Source organism: Salvelinus namaycush, chromosome 26, assembly GCF_016432855.1.
Source record: "Salvelinus namaycush isolate Seneca chromosome 26, SaNama_1.0, whole genome shotgun sequence".
In the NCBI taxonomy this organism is placed as follows: domain Eukaryota; kingdom Metazoa; phylum Chordata; class Actinopteri; order Salmoniformes; family Salmonidae; genus Salvelinus; species Salvelinus namaycush.
In genome coordinates, this window is record NC_052332.1 from 5,981,370 (window position 1) to 6,006,796 (window position 25,427).

Below are 25,427 nucleotides of genomic sequence, written 5' to 3' on the forward strand. Positions count from 1 at the left end.
TATAAGGACTGCATGACATACCCATAAAGGGCTGTAAAAACAATATAATTGACTATTATCACACAAAAAAGAAGTTGTGCTGCTATTATCACTTAATTATCGGATACAAAAGCGACTTTTGGGTCGTTGAAAAGCACTATATAAATACCATGTATTATGATAATAGTAATTATTATCGTCATCCCAACCCTTCTCCTTATACTATAGTATTCACATCAGGATCTGTGCTTCACGTGATGACAAGAAGCAGGAAATGTTTTGGGAAATAACTGTAACCCAAAACGCCACTCAAACCCTTGTGTAGCTTCCTTTTAATCATAAACCCTTTGTTGGTGGATCCGCATTTACAACCCCCCCCCAGGTGTTAATGCACTGCTCCGTCTCCTTCACAGTGGACTTTAAAATGGGCTAAAATAAGGCGGGGCTCCTTCTCACTCAAACTGCTTCAATTGGAGTCGGTGCACGTGTGTTGCTATTCGTGGCTACTTCAAGGCTACTTCATAGTACAAGTAACCTGACTGATATTGCTTTAAGTCGAGTCTAGCCTATGGTGTTACAGAGTTACAATTACATGATATGCTTTGATGGATTGCATCTGAAGGGTTTTGATGTAGTTACAGTATGTGGGTGTGCAATAACCAGCCTATCCATACCTCTGATGTTCACCCCTGTGAATCTGCCCTGGTTTTCCAAGGGGAAGGAGAAGGAAAGGGAGAAAGAGAAGGACAGGCAGCAGAATGGACATCGCTTCTCCACGGGGTCCTGTGCTGGACCCACTGTCTGTCTGGTCTGTGACAAACCTGCCACTGGCAAGGAACTTCTGCACTGCTCCAGTAAGTAACACGGTTAATCAATCTGTCAATCAAAATGTATTAATAACAGCTTTTTTACATCAACAATTAACCAGTAGTACATCAACCGATCAGTCAAAAACAAACAGCAATTTGTCGCTCAACGTTACAAACAGACAAGCATATCTCAGTGATCTGTACACTTCTGAACAATGTAAATGAATTGAAAAATATCACATTTATGCATAATACAGTATATCATTACATATTGTGTCTCAAGGAAAATATACTGTATAGGCTTTTTTTGCATTCGACAATGATAATATAATTGACAATGATGGGGAGGCAGGTAGCCCAGAGGTTAGAGCGTTGGGCCAGTAACCGAAAGGTTGCTGGATCGAATCCCCGAGCTGACAAGGTCAAAATCTGTCGCTCTGCCCCTGAACAAGGCAGTTAACCCACTGTTCCTAGGCCGTCATTGAAAATAAGAATTTGTTCTTAACTGACTTGCCTAGTTAAATAAAGTTTAAAATAAATGAACTTTAATTCGCAATTTTTTTGCTGGACAATTGTAGAACTGAATTAATATACGATCCTATTCTATTTCCAGTCTTTCATTTCTTCTCTTTATGAACCTATCCCTCTCTCCCTAAGGTTGTACACTCATGGTCCATAAGGGTTGTAATGACTTTGCTCCCCCGTGTCTAAAGGTGAGTTTCAGCCTGGATACTTCTGCCTCGACCCACAACCACACACACAAACATAGACATGGCTAATCTAGTCCAGTGACACATCTACTCCTCATCTCTCTCTGTTGAACAATGTGATCTAGTTGGAATGTTTGGTTGTCTGGTATCCTACTATCCTTCCTTTTGTTAATCTTTGTTTTAAAACTATAGAAACTTGTGAAGAACCGAACGGCATCCCTCCCGCAGAGTGAGTGTTACATTGCGGAGTTCAAGGGTCACTGACTAAGGACCTTATTACTGATGAATGTGTTTTGTTTTTTATGACTGTGTTTTTCTTTCTTTCTGCTTGCATTTTGTATTTACATTTGGATGTGTGCATTTTCTGTAATTCATGGCTCATTTGTTAAAGAGACCTTGGTCTCAGTATGACTCCCTGATAAAACATAAAATTAAATAAAATGTCACAGCTCTTTGTTGTCATCATGTGTAGCACACAGGAAGGAATGCTGAAACAATAACATTCCTCCCCTCCCTTCCCTCCTTCATACTTCACAGTGCGAGACAGTCCCTCTTCATGTCTGATCGCCACCTCAGCCTCTCTACCTATGATGAGCCAGAGGGACAGGAGGGAAACAGCCTCGCTCCCCAACCCCCTCTCCAGGAGCGTCCCCTATGCCGCTGACAGGTCAGCTAAGCATCCGTTCACTCACTCTCAGTATATTACAGTAAGCTTGTGATGAAGATTTTTTGCGATGATGCCTATGTCATTGACGTATTGTCACTCTCCCAGCAGGCTTAGCGAGAGTCCGGAAGTGGAGTCTGACAGGAGATGGGGTCCTGGCCGATCAGAGGAGCTCCTACAGACCACGGAGTCGTCCTCCTCCACTGACTCCTCCCTCGGAGAAGGTACTGCAGGGACGGGAACCCAGAAGGGACACTTGGAAAAGTGATCATCTTAACGGTTAAAAGGGAAAAGTCACCATCATGTTCTTTTTGTCCCACCTCTCGTCCTGTAGACTGTGTGGACACCGGTCTCCACAGCGACCTGGCTGCTGATGCTCTGGACTACGAGGCTGAGTCTTGGAGTCTGACGGTGGAACACAAGTTTTGTAAGAAGCAGGACAAACGGGTGGTCAAGAGACAGGACGTCGTCTATGGTGAGCTAACGATGTACTCAGAACAGTTGAACCACCATATGTAACCCAACCCTGCTGTTCTGTAATACAGTTTTGAGTTATGACTGAGGTATGACTTCTGAAATGTTATGGGCCGTAGCACAGGAATGTTTACGGTTTGTTATTATGGCATGTCCACGGGATATGTTTGTCTACCGGGACCTTTGTCATCTTCGAAATGTGGGTAGTTGGACTTGGAGGGGATCAGTTTGAGCAAGACGAGACGCGGAATCGCAAAAATGTACACGTAATGCATGGTTGTTTGGGATGCAGGATGGTTTGTAGATCTGCGATCCGGCGCAGTCCAACTGCAATGTAGTAGATCTCAAACACGCACTGTTTTTGTGTGTGTCCCCGTCCTCTCAGAGTTGATGCAGACAGAGATGCACCACCTCCAGACTCTGTGCATCATGGCTGAGGTCTTCCGGCGAGGGATGAGGGAGGAGGTCCAGCTGGACGCCGGCGCCGTGGGGCGTGTCTTCCCCTGTTTGGACGAACTCCTCCTCCTCCACCACGACCTCTTCAACTCCATGAGGGAACGCCGCCACAGCTCCGCCCAGCCATACGGGAACAGGAACTACGTCATAGAACGCATCGGAGACGCTCTGCTGCAACAGGTGCACTGTTAAAATGAAGTGCTTGTAACAACAAGGAGACAAAACCTTAACTTTTCTGGAGTGGGGTCGGGACGGAACAGTATTGTACTTTCTGTCATACGGTCAGGAATCTGTGGAGACAGAATTAACTTACAACCCCTAAAATTACATGGAAGTGCTGATTCTCCCACAAAACATGGATAAATACAGATGTTTTTTTTGTGTGTCTGAAACATTGCCAACATCCACTCAGTCTCTCCTGTAATTCAACCTCAATAGACATGACTGTGGTATTAATGTTCTGTGACTGATTGAGTACGTTGGCTCAATATGAGTGCCTGTATAACATCTCATTTCTGATGCAGTTTTCTGAAGAGAACGCAGAGAGGATGAAACAGGTGTATGGAGACTTTTGCAGCCATCACACTGAGGCAGTCACCTTCTTCAAAGAGCTACAGCAACACAACAAACGATTTCAGACCTTCATCAAGGTACGGGCTTGTCTGTTTATAGCACCTCTATAAGCCTCGAGTTACACTACATGGCCAAAAGTATGTGGACACGCCTTCAAATGACTGGATTTGGCTATTTCAGTCACACCGTTGCTGACAAGTGTATACAATTGAGCACACAGCCATGCAATCTCCGTAGACAAACATTGGCATTAGAATGGCCCGTACTGAAGAGCTAGGTGCCTTTCAACGTGGCACCGTCATAGGATGCCACCTTTCCAACAAGTCAGTTAGTCATATTTCTGCCCTGCTAAAGCTGCCCCGGTCAACTGTCAGTGCTGTTATTGTGAAGAGAAAGCATGTAGGAGCAACAACGGCTCAGGCCACACAAGCTCACAGAACGGGACCGCCGAGTGCTGAAGCGCGTAGCACGTAAAAATCGTCTGTCCTCGGATGTAACACTCACGAGTTCCAAACTGCCTCTGGAAGCAACGTCAACACAATAACTGTTTGTCGGGAGCTTCATGAAATGGGTTTCCATGGCCGAGCTGCCACACACAAGCCTAAGATCACCAATCGCAAAGTGTTGGCTGGAGTGGTGCAAAGCTCGCCGCCATTGGACTCTGGAGCAGTGGAAACACATTCTCTGGAGTGATGAATCACGCTTCACCATCTGGCAGTCTGACGGACAAATCTGAGTTTGTCGGATGCCAAGAGAACACTACCTGCCCCAATGCATAGTGCCAACTGTAAAGTTTGGTGGAGGAGGAATCATTTTCTGGGGCTGTTGGTTCGGGCTAGGCCTCTTAGTTCCAGTGAAGGGAAATCTTAACGCTACAGCATACAATAACATTCTAGACGATTCTGTGCTTCCAACTTTGTGGTAACAGTTTGGGGAAGGCCCTTTCCTGTTTCAGCATGAAAATCCCCCCGTGCACAAAGCAACGTCCATACAGAAATGGTTTGTTGAGATCGGTGTGGAAGAACTTGACTGGCCGGCACAGAGCCCTGACCTCAACCCCACTAAACACCTTTGGGATGAATTGGGACCCCGTCTGCGAGCAAGGCCTAATCGCCTAACATCAGTGCCGCTAATGCTCTTTTGGCTGAATGGAAGCGAGTCCCTGCAGCAATGTTCCAACATCTAGTGGAAAGCCTTCCCAGAAGAGTGGAGGCTGTTATAGCAGCAAAGGGGGGACCATATTAATGCCGATGATTTTGGAATTAGATGTTTTCCAAGCAAGTGTCCACATACTTTTGTAGTAGTGTATCTTGAGAAGATATCTGGAGAAATTATCTGTCCTAACAAGTTAAATTGTCTTAAATATTCCACTTGTGACTAATTATTCAATGTTGATTGTGTGTTTCTATAGCAACAAAGTAATAACTATTTGGTGCGGAGGAGAGAGATCCCAGAATGCATCTTGTTGGTGACCCAGAGGATAACTAAGTACCCTGTTCTGTTGGAGAGGATTCTACAGTACACCCAGGGTCGGTCTGTCTGCCTTTCTCTGCTCTGCTGCCCACTGCTGTTAGGATCAGATAAATCAAATCGTGATAACACGACCAGGCTAGTTTTTTGTTGGACAGGTGGTTTTATCGTACAGCTCAGCTATCAGTGAAAATATACAGCAGTTACAGTAAGATATTACATGAAACGTTTGTTGTTGTATTTGAAATGTAACTTCCATACTGATATGGGGCTGGTAACCGGATGTATAGTTTTGATCCTACTACTTCAATGTGCCTGAATATTTTCTCTCTCTCTCTCTCTCTCCTACCTCGATCCCCCCTTTCCCTCTTTCAGAGGACAGTGAGGAGCACAGGGACCTCTCCAGAGCTCTGGTTTTGATCAAGGAGGTGATCGCAGCTGTAGACCTGAGGGTCAGTGAGTTTGAGCAGGGTCAGAGGTTACAGGATGTCCTAAACCGGATGGACAACCGTAGTGTTGCCAAGCTGAAGAACGGACACACCTTTAGGAAGCAGGATGTTCTGGTGCCAGGCCGGACCCTCAAACACCAGGGCCTGTTACTGTGGAAGACCGCCACCGGACGACTCAAAGGTCTGAGGCACTGATCTATCAATCAATTAATCAACCAATCAGTCAATCAATCAACCGATCAAGCAATACATGAATCAGTCAATCAATCAGTTTCACACTAATGATAATATTGATTAGGGATTACATTGTTCACAATTGTTTTGCTGTCTCTTATCTCTGCAGATGTCTTGGCTCTCCTTCTCACAGACACACTGATCTTCCTACAGGAGAAAGACCAGAAGTTCATATTCGCTGCTGTGGTATGTCTGTGAAATGGTCTCGTGACATTTGCTGTTTATGGAGTAAGACAAAATAAACTCTACTGTTCAATTCAGTTCCTTTGGACTCTGTCTGATAGCTTTGGGCTACTGCTCTCCGTGTTATTATATCGGAGGGGTTGGGAAAAAAGCATCCTGGATAAACTAATAAAGTATATCTGATCATATATGGGGGATTGAGACTCAAAAAGACATGTCAACGGAGACATCAGTGAGTGTTGGCCCCCTGTATTCATTCAATTGACTAATGCTCTCTCATCCTCCCATACTGTCTGTGCTCCTCAGGACCAGAAGCCCCCAGTGATCTCTCTGCAGAAGCTGATTGTCAGAGAGGTAGCCAATGAGGAGAGAGGGATGTTTCTGATCAGTGCATCGGCTGCGGGTCCAGAGATGTACGAGGTCCACACCTCCTCGAAAGACCGACGCAACACCTGGATGAGGCACATCCGAGAGGCTGTGGAGAGGTCAGTAAAGGGTGTGGTTAGTGTGTGTGTGTGCATACGTGTGTGTGTATGCTTATCGCTGTCTGTCTGTCTGTCTGTCTGTCTGTCTGTCTGTCTGTCTGTCTGTCTGTCTGTCTGTCTATCTATCCAGCTGTCCAGAGGATGAGGAGGAGAACACTAGCGAATCAGAGGAGGAGAGAAGAGCATCTGAAGCCAGAGCCCAGAAGATACAAAGACTACAGGGTAATATGCTACTGTTCATTCATAGCTTACAAATAGCTTGTCTGCAATGATCCTTTCACTTTGATTAGCCCACATTTCCTATAGTATGGTCACGTAGTGTGTGTTTGTGGATTGTGGGTGCATGAAGAAACTGCACATTACTTTGTGTATCATTTCTGTGTTGATTGTGTAATACTGACCGTAAAGTGCTATTTGTGTCACCGACTGCTTGATTCTGCGTGTCGATTGTACATGAATGGTTTTATGTCGCGTTGATCTATCAGAGAGCCTGTCCAGTCAGGACCATCAGATATGTTCCACTCTGGAGGAGAAGCTACAGATCTATGCTGAACTGTCCACCTTGAGGGGTGCCACCCAGGAACCACACCTTGAGCCACGCTTACTGGTCCAGCCGCAGCCAGAGGAGGTTCCCCGGGCTGCAGTACTGCTCACTGCCGCGCTCCGAGAGGGTCAGACGAGACACCACACTTTTAGCCTCACTGACCGTTGTTAGCATCATGTACATGTTGTCCATTTCCTGTTGTAGAGTGTCCAATGTCTTTGTCTGTCTGTGGGTCTTTTTGTCTACAGTAAATTCTCTTTCTTCCTCTCTAACCACCCATCTCCTCTCTCCTTCTCCAGCTGAGAACCTGAGGACCACTCTGTCCTCCAGGACCTGTTCTCCCTCCAGCCTCTGCAGCCCTCACAGGGACCCCCTGTCCAACCCTGTGTCCTCAGCCAACCCTCCTACCCCCATGGACACCCCCACAGACGGCAAAGCCTCACATGGGGACCCTGATACCAGGGACGGGGAGTGGTCAGCCTCCCAGGCCCTTGTACTGCAGTCCCTGACTCAACCCCACACTGGGGACACTAATAATATCAACCTTAAGGTAGGTCTTCTATACAAGGTTTTGTTTTCTACCATAGATATTGAACTCGGGTCCCTGTAACTGTCAGTCTAACATGTTAGCCATAACACCAAGTGGCTCAAATACAAATGGGATTTGTAGTTGTAGCCATTAAGCTTATTGTAGTCTTTAGCTGCTGAGGTGTACTCAGTCTGTGTTCATATTGGCCTTGGCTTCTCACCTTCCTCCACCTTCTTATGGTGGTGGAACATTGTTTAAATAATTGAACACCATCTATTCGAATTTCATTTCAGCCTTAATGTGCTAAATTATTAATATCTTAATAATACAGGGAAAGTCAATTTAGCTCTCAAATGTACGTCTCATTAAAAATAGATGGATAATAATATCCCAATTTCCTCGGCCACATTTGTGCTACCGTTAGCATCTTGTCCCGGCTGTGAGGTGAATGACTGTGATAAAAGAGAGTAATATTGACAGAATGTAATGTAGTGTATAGAGCAGGGGTACTCAACTTTTACCCGACGAGGTCCGGAGCCTGCTGGTTTTCTGTTTTACCTGTTAATTAATTGCACACACCTGGTGTCCCAGCAGGTCTAAAACAGTCCCAGTAGTCCTCCAGACCGCATAGGGTAAGATTTGAATACCCCTGGTATAGAGCAATGCAATGTACAGCACGTGTCAATCTCATTCCACGGAGGGCTTAGTGTCTGCGGGTTTCCGCTCCTCCATTGTACTTGATTGATGAATTAAGGTCACTGATTAGTAAGGACCGCCCCTCACCTGGTTGTCTAGGTCTTAACTGAAAGGAAAAACAAAAAACCAGCAGACACTAGGGCCTCCATGGAATGAGTTTGACACCCCTGGTGTACAGATTCTGTGCACAGACACTACCAGACCACAAAGTGGCGCTATATACTTACATGACCACATAGACTTCTCAGACAAATCTCTTTCGAAAATGTGCCATGTAATAAGAGGAGAAGATACTGTACTCTCACCACTACACTCTAGTCTAGTCCGGGAGTAAGACCGTATTGGCTGGCTTCAACTGATACGAGTATACAGTAGTAGTAGGAGACTAAAACTCCCTTGCCATCTACTGTAGAAGTGAACTGTTCATCTTCAGATACAACACACTGAAATAGAACCAGGACATGTATTCCTTAACAGTTTTTCATGGAAGGAATATCATTTGTGAAGTGATTAAGTCATCTACAGTGGTTTGCGAAAGTACTCACCCCACTTGGCATTTTTCCTATTTTGTTGCCTTACAACCTGGAATTAAAATAGATTTTTGGTGGGTTTGTATCATTTGATTTACACAACATGCCTACCACTTTGAAGATGAAAATGTTTTTTTTATTGTGAAACATTTACATTTACATTTTAGCAGACGCTCTTATCCAGAGCGACTTACAGTAGAGTGCATACATTTTATTACATTTTACATACTGAGACAAGGATATCCCTACCGGCCAAACCCTCCCTAACCCGGACGACGCTATGCCAATTGTGCGTCGCCCCACGGACCTCCCGGTTGCGGCCGGCTGCGACAGAGCCTGGGCGCGAACCCAGCCCAGCCTGGGCGCGAACCCAGAGACTCTGGTGGCGCAGCTAGCACTGCGATGCAGTGCCCTAGACCACTGCGCCACCCGGGAGGTTCACAAACAAGCGTGCATAACTATTCATCCCCCCCAAAGTCAATACTTTGTAGATACACCTTTTGCAGCAATTACAGCTGCAAGTCTCTTGGGCTATGTCTCTATAAGCTTGGCACATCTAGCCCCTGGGATTTTTGCCCATTCTTCACGGCAAAACTGCTCCAGCTCCTTCAAGTTGGATGGTGTACAGCAATCTTTAAGTCATACCACAGACTCTCAATTGGAATGAGGTCTGGGCTTTGACTAGGCCATTCCAAGACATTTAAATGTTTCCCATTAAACCATTCGAGTGTTGCTTTAGCAGTATGCTTAGGGTCATGGTCCTGCTGGAAGGTGAACCTCTGTCCCAGTCTCCAATCTCTGGAAGACTGAAACAGGTTTCCCTCAAGAATTTCCCTGTATTTAGCGCCATCCATCATTCCTTCCATTCTGACCAGTTTCCCAGTCCCTTTTATTGACAAACATCCCCACAGCACCAAGGATGGAGTTCTCGGGGTGATGAGAGGTGTTGGGTATGCGCCAGACATAAGAGTTTTCCTTGATGCCAAAAAGCTCCATTTGAGTCTCATCTGACCAGAGTACTTTCTTCCATATGTTTGGGGAGTCTCCCACATGCCTTTAGGCGAAAACCAAACGTGTTTTCTTATTTTTTTCTTTAAGCAATGGCTTTTTTCTGGCCACTCTTCCATAAAGCCCAGCTCTGTGGAGTGTACGGCTTAAAGTGGTCCTATGGACAGATACTCCAATCTCTGCTGTTGAGCTTTGCAGCTTCTTCAGGGTTACCTTTGGTCTCTTTGTTGCCTCTCTGATTAATGTCCTCCATGCCGGGTCCGTGAGTTTTGGTGGGCTGCCCTCTCTTGGCAGGTTTGTTGTGGTGCCATATTCTTTCCATTTTTTAATAATGGATTTAATGGTGCTCAAAGTTTCTGATATTTTTTTTATAACCCAACACTGATCTGTACTTCTCCACAACTTTGTCCCTGACCTGTTTGGAGAGCTCCTTGGTCTTCATGGTGCCTCTTGCTTGGTGGTGCCCCTTGCTTAGTGGTGTTGCAGACTCTGGGGCCTTTCAGAACAGATCATGTGACACTTAGATTGCACACAAGTAGACTTTCTTTAGCTAATTATGTGACTTCTGAAGGTAATTGGTTGCATCAGATCTTATTTAGGGGCTTCATAGCATATGCACGCACCACTTTTCCATAAAACAATTAAAATATGTCTTTCAATCAAGTTATTTTTTTCATTTCACTTCACCAATTTGGACTATTTTGTGTATGTCCATTACATGTAATCCAAATTAAAATCAATTTAAATTACTGGTTGTAATGCAACAAAATAGGAAAGATGCAAAGGGGGATGAATACTTTTGCAAGGCACTGTACCAACATGGGAGACTGACTGTTAGTCGTGTGTTTGATGTCTTCTTCAATAACAGGTGACTCAGAGTGTCCAGAGCTTGACCCAGTTACTCTACAGTCTGCAGGTGAGCTCATCACACACAAACTCTCTCACACACACACACACGCATGCACGCACACACACGCACACACACACACACACACTTTGTCTCTATCTCAGTCACTCATTTCCATTTCCTACAAAGACCAATTGTGTTCTCAAATAAAATATAATCTAACTGTATTTGTCACATGTACCGAACTGGTGTAGACTTTACCGTGAAATGCTTGGTAAAATAGTAATAAAATAGTAACACTAGAGGAATAAAATACAGTACAGGGAGTACCAGTACCAGATCAATGTGCAGAGGTATGAGGTATTTGAGGTAGATATCTACATGAATGCAGGGTAAAGTGACTTGGCTTCAACATAGATAATAATAAAGAACAGAGCAGCAACAAAAGCGTGTGTGTGTTTGTGTAAGTAGTGTATGTGAATGTGTGTGGGTTGCAAACCCCCCCCCCCCCCCCCATCACTTTTTGCCCCAATTCGTCGGGGCATGGACTTTACAAGGTGTCGAAAGCATTCCACAGGAATGCCGGGCCATGTTGACTCCAATGCTTCCCACAGTTGTGTCAAGTTGGCTGGATGGCCTTTGGGTGGTGGACCATTATTGATACACACGGGAAACTGTTGAGCGTGAAATCCAGCAGCGTTGCAGTTCTTGACATAAGCCGGTGAGCCCGGCACCTACTACCATACCCCGTTAAAGGAACTTAAATATTGTGTCTTGTCTATTCACCCTCTGGATGGCACACATACACAAATCCAAGTCTCAATTGTCTCAAGGCTTAAAAATCCTTCTTTAACCTGTCTCCTCCCCTTCATCTACACTGATTTAAAGTGGATTTAACAAGTGGTATCAATAATGGATCATAGCCTTCACCTGGATTCACCCGGTCAGTCTATGTCATGGAAAGAGCAGGTGTTCTTAATGTTTGTATACTCGGTGTATATAAACTCAGCAAAAAAAGAAACGTCCCTTTTTCAGGACCCTGTCTTTCAAAGATAATTCGTAAAAATCTAAATTTCACAAATCTTGTTCAATGAACCATAAACAATTAATGAACATGCACCTGTGGAAAGGTCGTTAAGATACTAACAGCTGGGGCCTCCGGGTGGCGCAGTGGTCTAGGGCACTGCATCGCAGTGCTAACTGCGCCACCAGAGTCTCTGGGTTCGCGCCCAGGCTCTGTCGCAGCCGGCCGCGACCGGGAGGTCCGTGGGGCGACGCACAATTGGCATAGCGTCGTCCGGGTTAGGGAGGGTTTGGCCGGTAGGGATATCCTTGTCTCATCGCGCTCCAGCGACTCCTGTGGCGGGCCGGGCGCAGTGCGCGCTAACCAAGGGGGCCAGGTACACGGTGTTGCCTCCGACACATTGGTGCAGCTGGCTTCCGGGTTGGAGGCGCGCTGTGTTAAGAAGCAGTGCGGCTTGGTTGGGTTGTGCTTCGGAGGACGCATGGCTTTCGACCTTCGTCTCTCCCGAGCCCGTACGGGAGTTGTAGCGATGAGACAAGATAGTAATTACTAGCGATTGGATACCACGAAAATTGGGGAGAAAATGGGATAAAAAAAAATAAAAAAATATATACTAACAGCTCATGGACGGTAGGCAATTAAGGTCACAGTTATGAAAACTTAGGACACTAAATAGGCCTTTCTACTGACTCTTGAAAAACCCCAAAAGAAAGATGCACAGGCTCCCTGCTCTTCTGGGTGAACGTGCCTTAGGCATGCTGCAAGGAGGCATGAGGACTGCAGATGTGGCCAGGGCAATAAATTGCAATGTCCGTACTGTGAGACGCCTAAGACAGCGCTACAGGGAGACAGGACGGACAGCTGATCATTCTCGCAGTGGCAGACCATGTGTAACAACACCTGCACATGATCGGTACATCCAAACATCACACCTGCGGGACAGGTACAGGATGGCAACAACAACTGCCCGACTTACACCAGGAATGCACAATCCCTCCATCAGTGCTCAGACTGTCCACAATAGGCTGAGAGCGGCTGGACTGAGGGAATGTAGGCCTGTTGTAAGGCAGGTTCTTACCAGACATCACCGGCAACAACGTCGCCTATGAGTACAAACCCACCGTCGCTGGACCAGACAGGACTGGCAAAAAGTGCTCTTCTCTGACGAGTCGCGGCTTTTTCTCACCAGGGGTGATGGTCGGTTTCGTGGTTATCGTCAAAGGAATGAGCGTTACACCGAGTCCTGTACTATGGAGCGGGATAGATTTGGAGGTGGAGGGTCTGGGGCGGTGTGTCACAGCATCATCGGACTGAGCTTGTTGTCATTGCAGGCAATCTCAACGCTGTGCGTTACAGGGAAGACATCCTCCTCCCTTATGTGGTACCCTTCCTGCAGGCTCATCCTGACATGACCCTCCAGCATGATAATGCCACCAGCCATACTGCTCGTTCTGTGCGTGATTTCCTGCAAGTCAGGAATGTCAGTGTTCTGTCAAGGCCAGCGAAGAGCCCGGATCTCAATCCCATTTAGCACATCTGGGACCTGTTGGATCGGAGGGTGAGGGCTAGGGCCATTCCCCCCAGAAATGTCCGGGAACTTGCAGGTGCCTTGGTAGAAGAGTGGGGTAACATCTCACAGCAATAACTGGCAAATCTGGTGCAGTCCATGAGGAGGAGATGCACTGATTTTGACCCCCCCCTTTGTTCAGGGACACATTATTCCATTTCTGTTAGTCACATGTCTGTGGAACTTGTTCAGTTTTTGTCTCAGTTGTTGAAACTTGTTGTGTTCATACAAATAGTTACACATGTTAAGTTTGCTGAAAATAAACGCAGTTGACAGTGAGAGGACGTTACTTTTTTTGCTGAGTTTAGTCTAATGAGTGTGCAAGTGCAAGATAGAGTCAGTGCAGATTTTTTTGGTACCATTGATTGACTATTTAGCAGTCTGGCTATTTAGCAGTCTTATGGCTTGGGAGTAGAAGCTGTCTTAGAGCCTGGAGGTCCGAGAGACGATGCTACGGTACCGGTTGCCGGACAGGAGCAGAGTGAACACTCTATGGCTTAGGTGGCTGGAGTCTTTACGGGCCTTCCTCTGACACCGCCTGATATAAAGGTCCTGGATGGCAGGGAGCTCAGCCCAATTGATGTACTGAGCTGTCCACACCACCCTCTGTAGAGCTTTTCAGTCAAGGGCGGTGCATTTGCCATACCATGCGGTGATGTACCAAGTCAAGATGCCCTCGACGGTGCAGCTGTAGAACTTTTTGAGGATCCAAGAGCCCATGCCAAATCTTTTCAGCCCCGTGAGGGGGAAGAGGCGCTGCCGTGCCCTCTTCACAACTGTGCGGGTATGAGTGGACCATCTTAGGTCCTTAGTGATGTGGACGCCAAGGAACTTAAAGCTCTTGACCCGCTCCACAACAGCCTCATCGATGTGGATGGGGGCGTGCTCAGGGTGAAGTTGTTGTCCTGATACCACACTGCTAAGTCTCTGACCTCCTCCCTGTAGGCTGACTCATCACCGTCGTCAGCAAACTTGATAATGGTGTTGGAGTCATACTTGGCCACGCAGTCGTGGGTGAACAGGGAGTACAGGAGCGGACTAAGCATGCACCCCTGAGGGGCCCCAGTGTTGAGGATCAGCGGGGCAGATGTGTTGTTGCCTACTTGTAACACCTGGGGGTGGCCCGTCAGGAAGTCCAGGATCCAGTTGCAGAGGGAGGTGTTCAGTCCCAGGATCCTTAGCTTAGTGATGAGCTTTGTGGGCACTATGGTGTTGAACGCTGAGCTGTAGTCAATGAATAGCATTCTCACATCGGTGTTCCTTTTGTCCAGATGGGAAAGGGCAGTGTGGCGTGCGATTGAGATTGGGTCATCTGTGAATCTCTTGGGGCGGTATGCGAATTGGAGTGGGTCTAGAGTTTCCGGCATGATGGTGTTGATGTGAGCCATGACCAGAATTTCAAAGCACTTCATGGCTACTGACGTGAGTGCTATGGTATTACAGACTCGGCCAGGATGAGGTTGAAAATGTCAGTCAAGACACTTGCCAGGAGCATATACCCACGTGGGTGATTGAAAGATGAACTAAGGTCCACACTCCAATCCAGTTGGTGGTGGTAATGCACCTTAAAGTTGGTTGCCAACCTCCATTTAATGTCCAAAGAAGAAGAAGAAGCCTGAAGGAGGAGAGATTACTAGAAACAAACTAGGTTTACCCTTATATCTGTGGATTAATTGTCGGAGTAGAGGACCTTGTGCATTTCAGGTAAAATAACAACCCAATGTTTATATCCCAGGACAAATTAGCTAGCAACAGCAAGCTAACTAGCTACATTTCCATAAATGTTTAATGCTTTTCGACCTATCCCCAAATTAATATAGTTGGTTCAGAGTTCGTTTTGACATTTCAACCTGCGCGTCCTGATCGCGTCCGGTGTGCGGGGACAACATCAACATGTGCGGACGCACGCACGCGAGCGAGCGGTCTGGTCAGCATTTTATATTCCTTCAAGTGAGCATAAAAGGCATTTAGCTCATTTGGGAGTTCTGGATCGCTGGGCAAATCATGGCTGGGTTTCTTTTTGTAATCTGTTATCGTCTGCAAGCACTGCGACGAGCGTCGGCGCTGGTGTAATAGGATTCCACCTTCGTCCTATATTGTCCTATTTCAGTGCCACGCTCAGGTTGAAGTGTGTGTGTGTGTGTGTGTGTGTGTGTGTGTGTGTGTGTGTGTGTGTGTGTGTGTGTGTGTGTGTGTGTGTGTGTGTGTGTGTGTGTGTGTGTGTGTGTGTGTGTGCTTATGCATGCTACTGTGTGTGTGTGTGTGTGTGACTGCACACCAGCTTCTATAAACAGATAGAACAATCAGCTGGATTGTCTGAATCTTGAACTTCCAGACAGTAAATAAGCGGTTAGAGAGTGGACCCCAATTATCCTATTCTAAGTGGAAGTAAGAACAGAGGATAGGCTTTTACCTTGAACTGCACAGGGGAGCATGTGATATGTAGATGGAGTCTATTCTGTTTGGTCTGTTACAGTATGTGTTTGTGTTAGTAGGTTAATGTGAAGTGGGTGTGTGTGTGTTAATCTAACAACATGTAGCTAAGCCTTTCAAGTAAGTACACTAATGATCAATGTTAAACTGTGTTGACTAACCCATTTGGTATTCAAATCACCTGCTCCTATTGCCCCCCCATTCACCTTGGCTTGGAGCAACTCGTAGTCAGCCACAGTTGGACCAGTTTGGACTCATTCAGCCAGCCAGCCAGCTAGTCAGTTAGTCACGTTATCGTCACATTTTCGTCTCCCCTCTACAGGCAGCGGTAACCATCCAAGACAGTTTCTACGAGGTACAGAAGCTCCTCCTCCGTGAGAGTGACCGCTCCGGCCCCTGCCCGCCAAGACCACACCCCCCGTGTCTCCAGGAGCAGGAGAAGCATCGTAACCAGGAGAAGCGCCGTGAGGAGGTGGCGGCGGCGGTGCGGTTACAGGGTCAGCTGCGCCAGGTAGGGATGGCTAGCGTCGATTAGCTTTTTGATTCGCGTTTTTGTCCTTGAAATGGACAAGTAAGCAAGCATCCATCTAGTATGCGCTCAATTCACTTATTATATTTTTCTTGGAAAACTCAGATTGATTTGTGAAAAATAACTATATTTGGACTATTGATCCATTAATTGGCCCTAGCAACTATCAACCAGTTGATTCTGAAAAACCAATATATTCCTGCTCTCCAGGAGAGGCAGCGGTGGGAGAGGGAGTGCCAGATGCGCCACAGCCAACAGGGGGAGCTGGAGAGCAGGCTAGAGGAGAGGGAGAGACGGTGTCACCTGGAGGCTGAGAGGCTGAAGCAGGAGTGGGAAGAGCTCGAAGAGCAGCTGGGGGAGTACCAGCAGAGCCTGGAGAGGCTGAGGGAGGGCCAGAGAAGCGTGGGGAAGGAGAGGGAGAGGCTGGAGACCCAGCAGAAGCTGCTGCAGAGCTGGAGACACAGCCGACAGAGGAGCCTGCCTGTCATGGTCATACCGCTGGATGGTCATCAGGTGTGTGTGAGGGGGTTAGTGTGTGTGTGTGTGTGATGATGGCTTCAGGTATCTCACAGAAGGCCCCATAGCCTGTAGCTACTAACCACTGCATGAGAGTGTGAATGAGAGATCCTGAGCATGTGGTTTCCATGTGTTTGATACCGTTCCATTCATTCCATTCCAGCCATTACAATGAGCCCGTCCTCCTATAGCTCCTCCCAACAGCCTCCTCTGGTGTACGTATACTGTAAGTGTGTGCATATGTGTGTGTGAGCCAAGGGCATGTTTCACCCTGGGTAAGTAATGCATTAATGAGAAGTGCCTTTCTCCCAGGGAAAAGTATTGCCAGCAGCCAGAGCTACGGTGGCCCACTCAGTCAAACAGACAATTCAATCCAGCCGTTGATATACGACCTGTGGTAATGAGAGGAATTTTAGCGGCATCCGTCTCGGGGCTCAGCAGGTCCGTTCGCTAATAAACATCTTAATGATTGATGATAATTAAACCGCTGTGAATAAAAGCTCCAATTACAAAATATTTAAAAGCAGAGGCACTCAAACCCTGCAAACCAATCAATCCTCTCCAGAAAAACTTTAATTATTCATATCGACGCTTTGTTTGAAAAGCAAGTTGAGCGTGCCTGCAGTGAAATATGCCCCCGAGCTGAGAGGAGAGACATAGAGAATGAGGGAGAGAGGAGAGGCAGGAAGAGAGGGAGAAGGGTAGAGACGGCGAAAGGAGAGAGAAAGAGAGAGAGAGGAGAATAAGGAGAGGTGTTCTTATACCCTGCCCTCTGCCTGCCTCTCTACAGGACCTTGTATGCTAAAACCGATGACCTCAAGAATGCAGAGTATTTACCCTCTAGGCCTCAATGGGGTTTGAGCTTGTGTTGTGATGTTCAGCAGGTGCTATGAGTCAACGAGTAGAGCGTGGAATGGAGGGGGTCTCATATGCGTGTCACTCTCCTCTTTCCCTCTCATTTACGTACTTCTCTTCTGTATGCTATATCCAGGCTAGGTAAGATGTTCTCCTGCCCCATTCATTTGATCTGTGTCAACTGTAATTAGCAGTCCACCACTAACATGCGTGATAGGAGTAGGGAGTCACTGCATGCTGATCTATATGGAAGCAGTGCACTCTCGGGACTACATCCCAAACAGCAACCTATTCCCTATGGTCCCTGGTCAAAAGTAGGGCACTATGAAGGGAATAAGGTGCAATTTGGGATCAGTCTTAGTGTTTCCCTGCTGCTCTGTATGGAGGCAGGGCTCACATTTAGCCCCAGGCAGTGGGTGAGATGGTCAGGGGGTCAGAGACGGATCCAGTGACGTATCAAGACCCTCCGTCCTCAGATCCTCTCTGATGAGATGGCCTCTCTGGAAGGATGGTGTTTACACCACCTTGCCAAGAAGAGGGGACCCAGCTCCACTGCAGCAGTGATCTGGATATGATTTACTGTAAACATAATAAGAATTCGTATACTTAACAGAAATCACACTGAAAATATGGATTAAAATCTCTCAAATATGATTTTGGATGATAATGCTGTTTTTGGATAAACTGTGGATAAAGAGTTATTGTAAAATAGCCACTGTAGCTACTTTACTATCCCAGATGTGTAGCAATGGTTATGCTGTTGACTCTAGCAAACTATTTCCTTCATGAAAAATCTAATCAAACTTTATTTGCCACATGTGCCGAATACAACAAGTGTAGACTTTACCGTGAAATGCTTACTTACAAGCCCCTAACCAACAGTGCAGTTCAAGAAGAAGAAAATATTTACCAAGTAGGCTAAAATAAAAAAAGTAATAATAAAAAGTAACACAATAAGAATAACAATATCAAGGCTTTATACAGGGGGTACCGAGTCAGTGTGCAGGGGTACAGGCTAGTTGAGGTAATCTGTACATGTAGGTGGGGGCGAAGTAACTATGCATAGGTAACAAACAAACAGTGAGTAGCAGCAGTGTACAAGAGGGGGGGCCTAAATGTAAATTGTCTGTTGGCGATTTTCATGAATTGTTCAGCAGTCTAATGGCTTGGGGGTAGAAGCTGTTGAGGAGCCTTTTGGTCCTAGACTTGGTGCTCCGGTACCGCTTCCGTGCGGTAGCAGAGAAAACAGTCTATAACTTGGGTGACTGGAGTCTCTGACAATTTTATGGGCTTTCCTTTTTATTTATTTTTTATTTCACCTTTATTTAACCAGGTAGGCCAGTTGAGAACAATTTCTTATTTACAACTGCGACCTCGCCAAGATAAAGCAAAGCAGTGTGACAAAAACAACAACACAGAGTTACACATAAACAAACGTACAGTCAATACTGTTTCAAGGAACTTTAAACTCTCAACCCACTCCACTACAGCCACGTCGATGTTAATGGGGGCCTATTCGGCCTGCCTTTTCCTGTAGTCCACGATCAGCTCTTTTGTCTTGCTCACATTGTGGGAGAGGTTGTTGTCCTGGCACCACACTGCCAGTTCTCTGACCTCCTCACTATAGGCCGTCTCATCGTTGTCGGTGATCAGGCCTACCACTTTTGTCGTCAGCAAACTTAATGATGGTGTTGGAGTCGTGTTTGGCCACGCAGTCAGGGGTGAACAGGGAATACAGGAGGGGAGTAAGTACACACCGCCGAGGGGCCCCAGTGTTAAGGATCAGCGTGGCAGACATGTTGTTTCCTACCCTTACCACCTGGGGGCGGCCCGTCAGGAAGTCCAGGATCTAGTTGCAGAGGGAGGTGTTTAGTCCCAGAGTCCTTAGCTTAGTGATGAGCTTTGTGGCCACTATGGTGTTGAACGCTGAGCTGTAGTCGATGAACAGCATTCTCACATAGGTGTTCCTTTTGTCCAGGTGAGAAAGGGCAGTGTGGAGTGTGATTGAGATTGTGTCATCTGTCGATCTGTTGGGGCGGTATGCGAATTGGAGTGGGTCTAGGGTGTCCGGGAGGATGCTGTTGATGTGAGCCATGACCAGGCTTTCAAAGCACTTCATGGCTACCGACGTGAGTGCCACAGGGCGGTAATCATTTAGGCAGGTTACCTTCGCTTCCTTGGGCACAGGGACTGTGGTGGTCTGCTTGAAACATGTAGGTATTACAGACTCGGTCAGGGAGAAGTTTGAAAATGTCAGTGAAGACACTTGACAGTTGGTGCGTGCATGCTTTGAGTACACGTCCTGGTAATCCGTCTGGCCCAGCGGCTTTGCAAATGTTGACCTGTTTAAAGGTTTTGTTCACATCGGCTACCGAGAGCGTTATCACACAGTCATCCAGAACAGCTGGCGCTCTCGTGGGTGCTTCAGTGTTGCTTGCCTCGAAGCGAGCATAAAATGCACTTAGCTCGTCTGGTAGGCTCGGGTCACTGGGCAGCTCGCGTCTAGGTTTCCCTTTGTAGTCCGTAATAGTTTTCAAGCCCTGCCACATCCGACGAGCATCAGAGCCAGTGTAGTAGGATTCAATCTTAATCCTGTATTGATGCTTTACTTGTTTGATGGTTTGTCTGAGGACATAGCGGGATTTCTTATAAGCGTCTGGATTAGTCTCCCGCTCCTTGAAAGCGGAAGCTCAGCTTCTGGTTGGGATATGTATGTACAGTCACTGTGGGGACGACGTCATCGATGCACTTATTGATGAAGCCGATGACTGTGGTAGTGTATTCCTCAATGCCATTGGATGAATCCCGAAAGATATTCCAGTCTGTGCTACAAAACAATACTGTAGTGTAGCATCCGCGTCATCTGACCACTTCCGTATTGAGCGAGTCACTGGTACTTTCTGCTTTAGTTTTTGCTTGTAAGCAGGAATCAGGAGGACAGAATTGTCGTCAGATTTGCCAAATGGAGGGCGGGGGAGAGCTTTTAGGATTCCCCCCCCCCCCCCCCTGGTTGCACATGTGACATGCTGGTAAAAATTTGGTAAAACTGATTTACGTTTGCCTGCATTAAAGTCCCCGGCCACTAGGAGCGCCACTTCTGGGTGATCATTTTCATCTTTGCTTATGGCCTTATAGAGTTGGTTGAGAGCGGTCCTAGTGCCAGCTTCGCTTTGTGGTGGTAAATAGACGGCTACGAATAATACAGATGACAACTCTCTTGGTAGATTGTGTGGTCGACAGCTTATCATAAGGTACTCTACCTCAGGCGAGCAATACCTTGAGATTTCTTTAATATTAGACATCGCGCACCAGCTGTTATTGACAAAAGGACACGCACCCCCACCCCTCGTCTTACCAGAGGTAGTGTCTCTGTTCTGCCGGTGCATGGAAAATCCCGCCAGCTCTATATTGTCCGTTTCTTCATTCAGCCACATTTCGGTGAAACATAAGATGTTACAGTTTTTAATGTCCCGTTGGTAGGATAATCTTAATAGTAGGTCATCAATTTTATTTTCTAACGATTGCACGTTAGCAAAAAGAATGGCAGGCATTGGGAGTTTACTCGCTCGCTTACTGATTCTCAGAAGGGTCCTCAATCTTTTCCGGCGTCTTTTCTTTACGCAAAAGGCGTGGATTTGGGCCTGTTCGAGTGAAAGCAGCATATCCTTCTCGTCAGACTCGTTAAAGGAAAACGTTTCTTCCAGTCCGCGGTGAGTAATCGCTTTTCTGATGTCCAGAAGTTATTTTCGGTCATAAGAGACGGTAGCAGCAACATTATGTACACAATAACATAATGTTGCATAATGGTTTCCCTGTATGTTTATGTTCATGCTGTTATCATGGTCAGAGTTGTGTTAACATGGCATTCTTCTCCTTTATTTTCCCATAGGACTCACTTCCTGGTCAGTCCGGCGTCCATCTTGACAATGCCGGCTCAGTGTTTGTCAACGAGGCAGCGTTCACCACGTCAAAGGTGCTTAACAACCGCCACGTGCACCACCACATGCAGCAGCACCAGAGAGGTGGGTCCCTGGGGTACGGAGATGACCCTCGAGCCCACAACAGCCTGAACACCATACTGGCCCGCTCCAGCCAGAGACACACGCTCCAACCCCTCTCCCTCTCCAAGGCTCCCACGCTCCACCCTGAAACAAACACACCCCAGTGCTGGGCGGGGGGTGCCGGTGTCACTGGGTACCTCTACACAACCTCAGGTAGACAGGGGACAGAGCACACAACCAACGGTAAGACCCAGCTCAGTAAAGTTGTGTGAATCCATGTCTGTTAAAAAGATTGTTTGTTCTCTAATCCTAAATACAGGATGAATTCAGGCTTTCTCTGCTGAATTTGACTGATAACACACAGGATGATATGATGGGATCTGTCATTGACTGCTAAATACCATATAACTAACTACATGTGGCATCAGCAATATAACAGGCTCTTTTTCTCCTGTATCACTCTCTCTCTCTCTGTCTGTCTGTGATAACACATGATATCATGAGTCCTACCTCCTATCTGTGAGAGAGTAAACACAACCTTTGTACCCACCACACACACACACACACACACACACACACACACACACACACACACACACACACACGCGTGAAAGCAAATGTAATTCAGCACACTACTGCATGCAGCTGTGGTGGTTGATGTATGACACACACATACACACACACACACATCCCATCCTTTACAAGGCTGTCTCAGTTTCCGTAGAGATGTGAGGCCTTGTTTGTCCTTCTTTCCCAGTTAATCAGTGTCTCCTGGCAAAGAAATCCCCCTCAACCCTGACCCCCACCAGCCCGGCCCCTTCTCGCCTAGGAGAGAGAGAAAAAAATCTATGTTTTCTCTATCTATCGCGCGTCGGGGGCCGGGGCGGACAACAGCGTGTGAATCAGAGCCCATGGCTGATGGGTTGGAACATTGATCTGAAAAAATCTTTACAAAACTCATTACAGCACGATTTGTCATCGCAGGAAGAGGAGGAGGGGAGGAAGGGATGAGAGATGCACACACATATTAATCTGTATTTAACTGCTGACGTGTCAGCCGACATCTGTCTGCGTCTCACAGGTTTCAACTGTTATACCTCACTGGTGTAATGTACATGTATACATGTACATTACACCAGTGAGGTGAAAGTATTACTAGCTATAATGAGGTCCCACGTGTTGAATATACACTAGAAGGGATGCTACTGTTTTAATGGCCTGTTTAATGGTTTTCGCTATAGTAAATATCAGTAAAACAGGCTGCTGCATTGTTTACTAAAGATTGCGACCAGAGCACAATCTCTCTCCATCGATCGCCTTATTATCCCCTACTGTTATTGACCACACATGAGCCACCGTAGAATCACAGTCTCTTGTCACGAAGACAGAGGTGTGGATACTTCTAACCCCATCTACCACAGGGCCTGATCAAACCTGACATCTTACCCACAATGCATCCCTCTGCGACCCCAGACAGTCCCCATAATGCACCGCTCCTGTCCAGTTAGAGATGTACAGTATGTTATCTGACAGGTCAGCAGGATTGACAGGTGTTCAAATCAATCAAATAAAATGATATTTTTCACATGCGCCGAATACAACAGGTGTAGATTTTACCATGAAATGCTTACTTACGAGCCCTTTCCCAACAATGCATAGTTAAAAAGTAAGCAAAATGTAATACAATAACAAGACTATATACAAGGAGTACTGGTACCAAGTCAATGTGCAGGGGCACGAGATAATTGAGGTAATATGTGTACTGTACATGTGGGTAGGGATAAAAGTGACTAGGTAATCAGGATAGATAATAAACAGAGTAGCAGCAGTGTACAGTATGTGAAGGGTGTGAAAGTGTGTCTATTCTATTTGTGAGTGTGTGTGGGGGGGGGGTAGAATCCAGTGAATGTGCATAGAGCCGGTGCAAGAGAGTTGGTGCAAATAAAAATAGTCAGGGTAGTCATTTGATGAACTTTTCAGCTGTCTTATGACTTGGAGGTAGAAGCTGTTCAGGAGCCTTTGCGCTCCGGTACCGCTTGCCGTGCGGTAGCAGAGAGAGCATACTATGACTTGGGTGGCTGGAGTCTTTGACAGTTGTTAGGGCCTTCCTCTGACACTGCCTGGTATAGAGGTCCTGGATGGCAGGGAGCTCAGCCCCAGTGATGTACTTGGCCGGGCCATGCTCACTACCTTCCGTAGCACCTTATGGTCGGATGCCAAGCAGTTGCCATACCAAGGGGTGATACAGCCAGTCAATATGCTCTCAATGATGCAGCTGTAGAACGTTTTGAGGATCTCAGGGCCCATGCCAAGTCTTTTCAGTCTCGTGAGAGGAGGAGGCATTGTCGTGCCCTCTTCACGACTGGTTTGGTGTGTTTGGACCATGATGGGTCCTTAGTGATTTGGACACTGAGGAACTTGAAGCTCTTGACCTGCTCCACTACAGCCCCGTCCATGTGACTAACCGGTGCCCCCTCACATTGACTCTGTACCGGTACCCCCTGTATATTGCCTTGCTTGTTATTTTACTGCTGCTGTTTAATACATTTTTTCCCTTTTAATTTCTGTTTTTTACTTAACACTTATTTCATTTTTTTCTTCAACTTCTTAAAGCATTGTTGGTTAAGGGCTTGTAATTAAAACTTCTTCGTCGGGATCAGTGTCCCTTCCACGGGACGGTTGAGCTAACGTAGGCTAATGCGATTAGCATGAGGTTGTAAGTAGCAAGAACATTTCCCAGGACATAGACATATCTGATATTGGCAGAAAGCTTAAATTCTTGTTAATCTACCTGCACTGTCCAATTTACAGTAGCTATTACAGTGAAAGAATACCATGCTATTGTTTGAGGAGAGTACACAATTTTGAACATTAAAAGTTATTAATAAACAAATTAGGCATATTTGGGCAGTCTTGACAAAAAAATTTTTTACAGAAATGCAAAGGTTCATTGGCTCAGTATAAAACTTTGCACACACGCTGCTGCCATCTAGTGGCCAAAATGTTTATTGTGCCTGGGCTGGAATAATACATTATGGCCTTTCTCTTTCTCTCATTTCAAAGATGATGGTACAAATAAAAAACAAAAGAACGGTTGGTTTTGTCTTTGTATTATCTTTTACCAGATCTATTGTGTTATATTCTCCTACATTCCTTTAACATTGCCACAAACTTCAAAGTGTTTCCTTTCAAATGGTACCAAGAATATGCATATCCTTGCTTCACGGCCTGAGCTACAGGCAGTTAGATTTGAGTATGTCATTTCAGGCAAGAATTGATATTTTAAGGTCTACTCCTGTTGTATTCGACGCATGTGACAAATAACATTTGATTTGATTTGGAATGGGGGTGTGCTCGGCCCTCCGTTTCGTGTAGTCCACGATCAGCTCCTTTTTCTTGCTGACGTTGAGGGAGAGATTGTTGTCCTGGCACCACACTTATCATTGTCGGTGGTCAGGCCTACCACTGTTGTGTCATCTGCAAACTTACCAATGACCTGCCACTGGCATTAAACAAAGCATATGTGTCCATGTATGTTGATGATTCAACCATATACGCATCGGCAACAAAGAGTTGCAATCTGTTTTGGAATGGGTGGCCAGAAATAAACTGGTCCTGAACATCTCTAAAACTAAGAGCATTGTATTTGGTACAAAGCCTTCCCTAAATTCTAGACTTCAGCTGAATCTGGTAGTGAATGGTGTGGCTGTTGAACAAATTGAGGAGACTAAATTACTTGACGTTACCTTAGATTGTAAACTGTCATGGTCAAAACATATAGATACATTGGTAGTAAAGATGGGGAGAGGTCTGTCCATAATAAAGAGATGCTCTGCTTTTTTGACACCACACTCCAAAAAGC

General features: G+C 46.3%; 1 protein-coding gene across 1 annotated transcript in view; it reads left to right on the plus strand.

Annotated features, from left to right (window-relative positions):
• Window positions 1-21,837, plus strand: part of LOC120021853 (rho guanine nucleotide exchange factor 28-like) — a 68,940-nt gene extending 47,103 nt beyond the window's left edge. Inside the window, exons 13-29 of the mRNA XM_038965699.1 lie at window positions 695-833; window positions 2,036-2,165; window positions 2,274-2,386; window positions 2,497-2,637; window positions 3,022-3,272; window positions 3,617-3,742; window positions 5,077-5,194; window positions 5,511-5,765; window positions 5,928-6,004; window positions 6,308-6,486; window positions 6,617-6,708; window positions 6,972-7,157; window positions 7,330-7,580; window positions 10,662-10,709; window positions 15,987-16,175; window positions 16,404-16,706; window positions 21,454-21,837. Of these exons, the coding sequence (XP_038821627.1) occupies window positions 695-833; window positions 2,036-2,165; window positions 2,274-2,386; window positions 2,497-2,637; window positions 3,022-3,272; window positions 3,617-3,742; window positions 5,077-5,194; window positions 5,511-5,765; window positions 5,928-6,004; window positions 6,308-6,486; window positions 6,617-6,708; window positions 6,972-7,157; window positions 7,330-7,580; window positions 10,662-10,709; window positions 15,987-16,175; window positions 16,404-16,706; window positions 21,454-21,837 (2,982 nt within the window). The remainder of the gene's footprint in view (window positions 1-694; window positions 834-2,035; window positions 2,166-2,273; window positions 2,387-2,496; window positions 2,638-3,021; window positions 3,273-3,616; window positions 3,743-5,076; window positions 5,195-5,510; window positions 5,766-5,927; window positions 6,005-6,307; window positions 6,487-6,616; window positions 6,709-6,971; window positions 7,158-7,329; window positions 7,581-10,661; window positions 10,710-15,986; window positions 16,176-16,403; window positions 16,707-21,453) is intronic.
• Window positions 21,838-25,427: the final 3,590 nt, after the last annotated feature.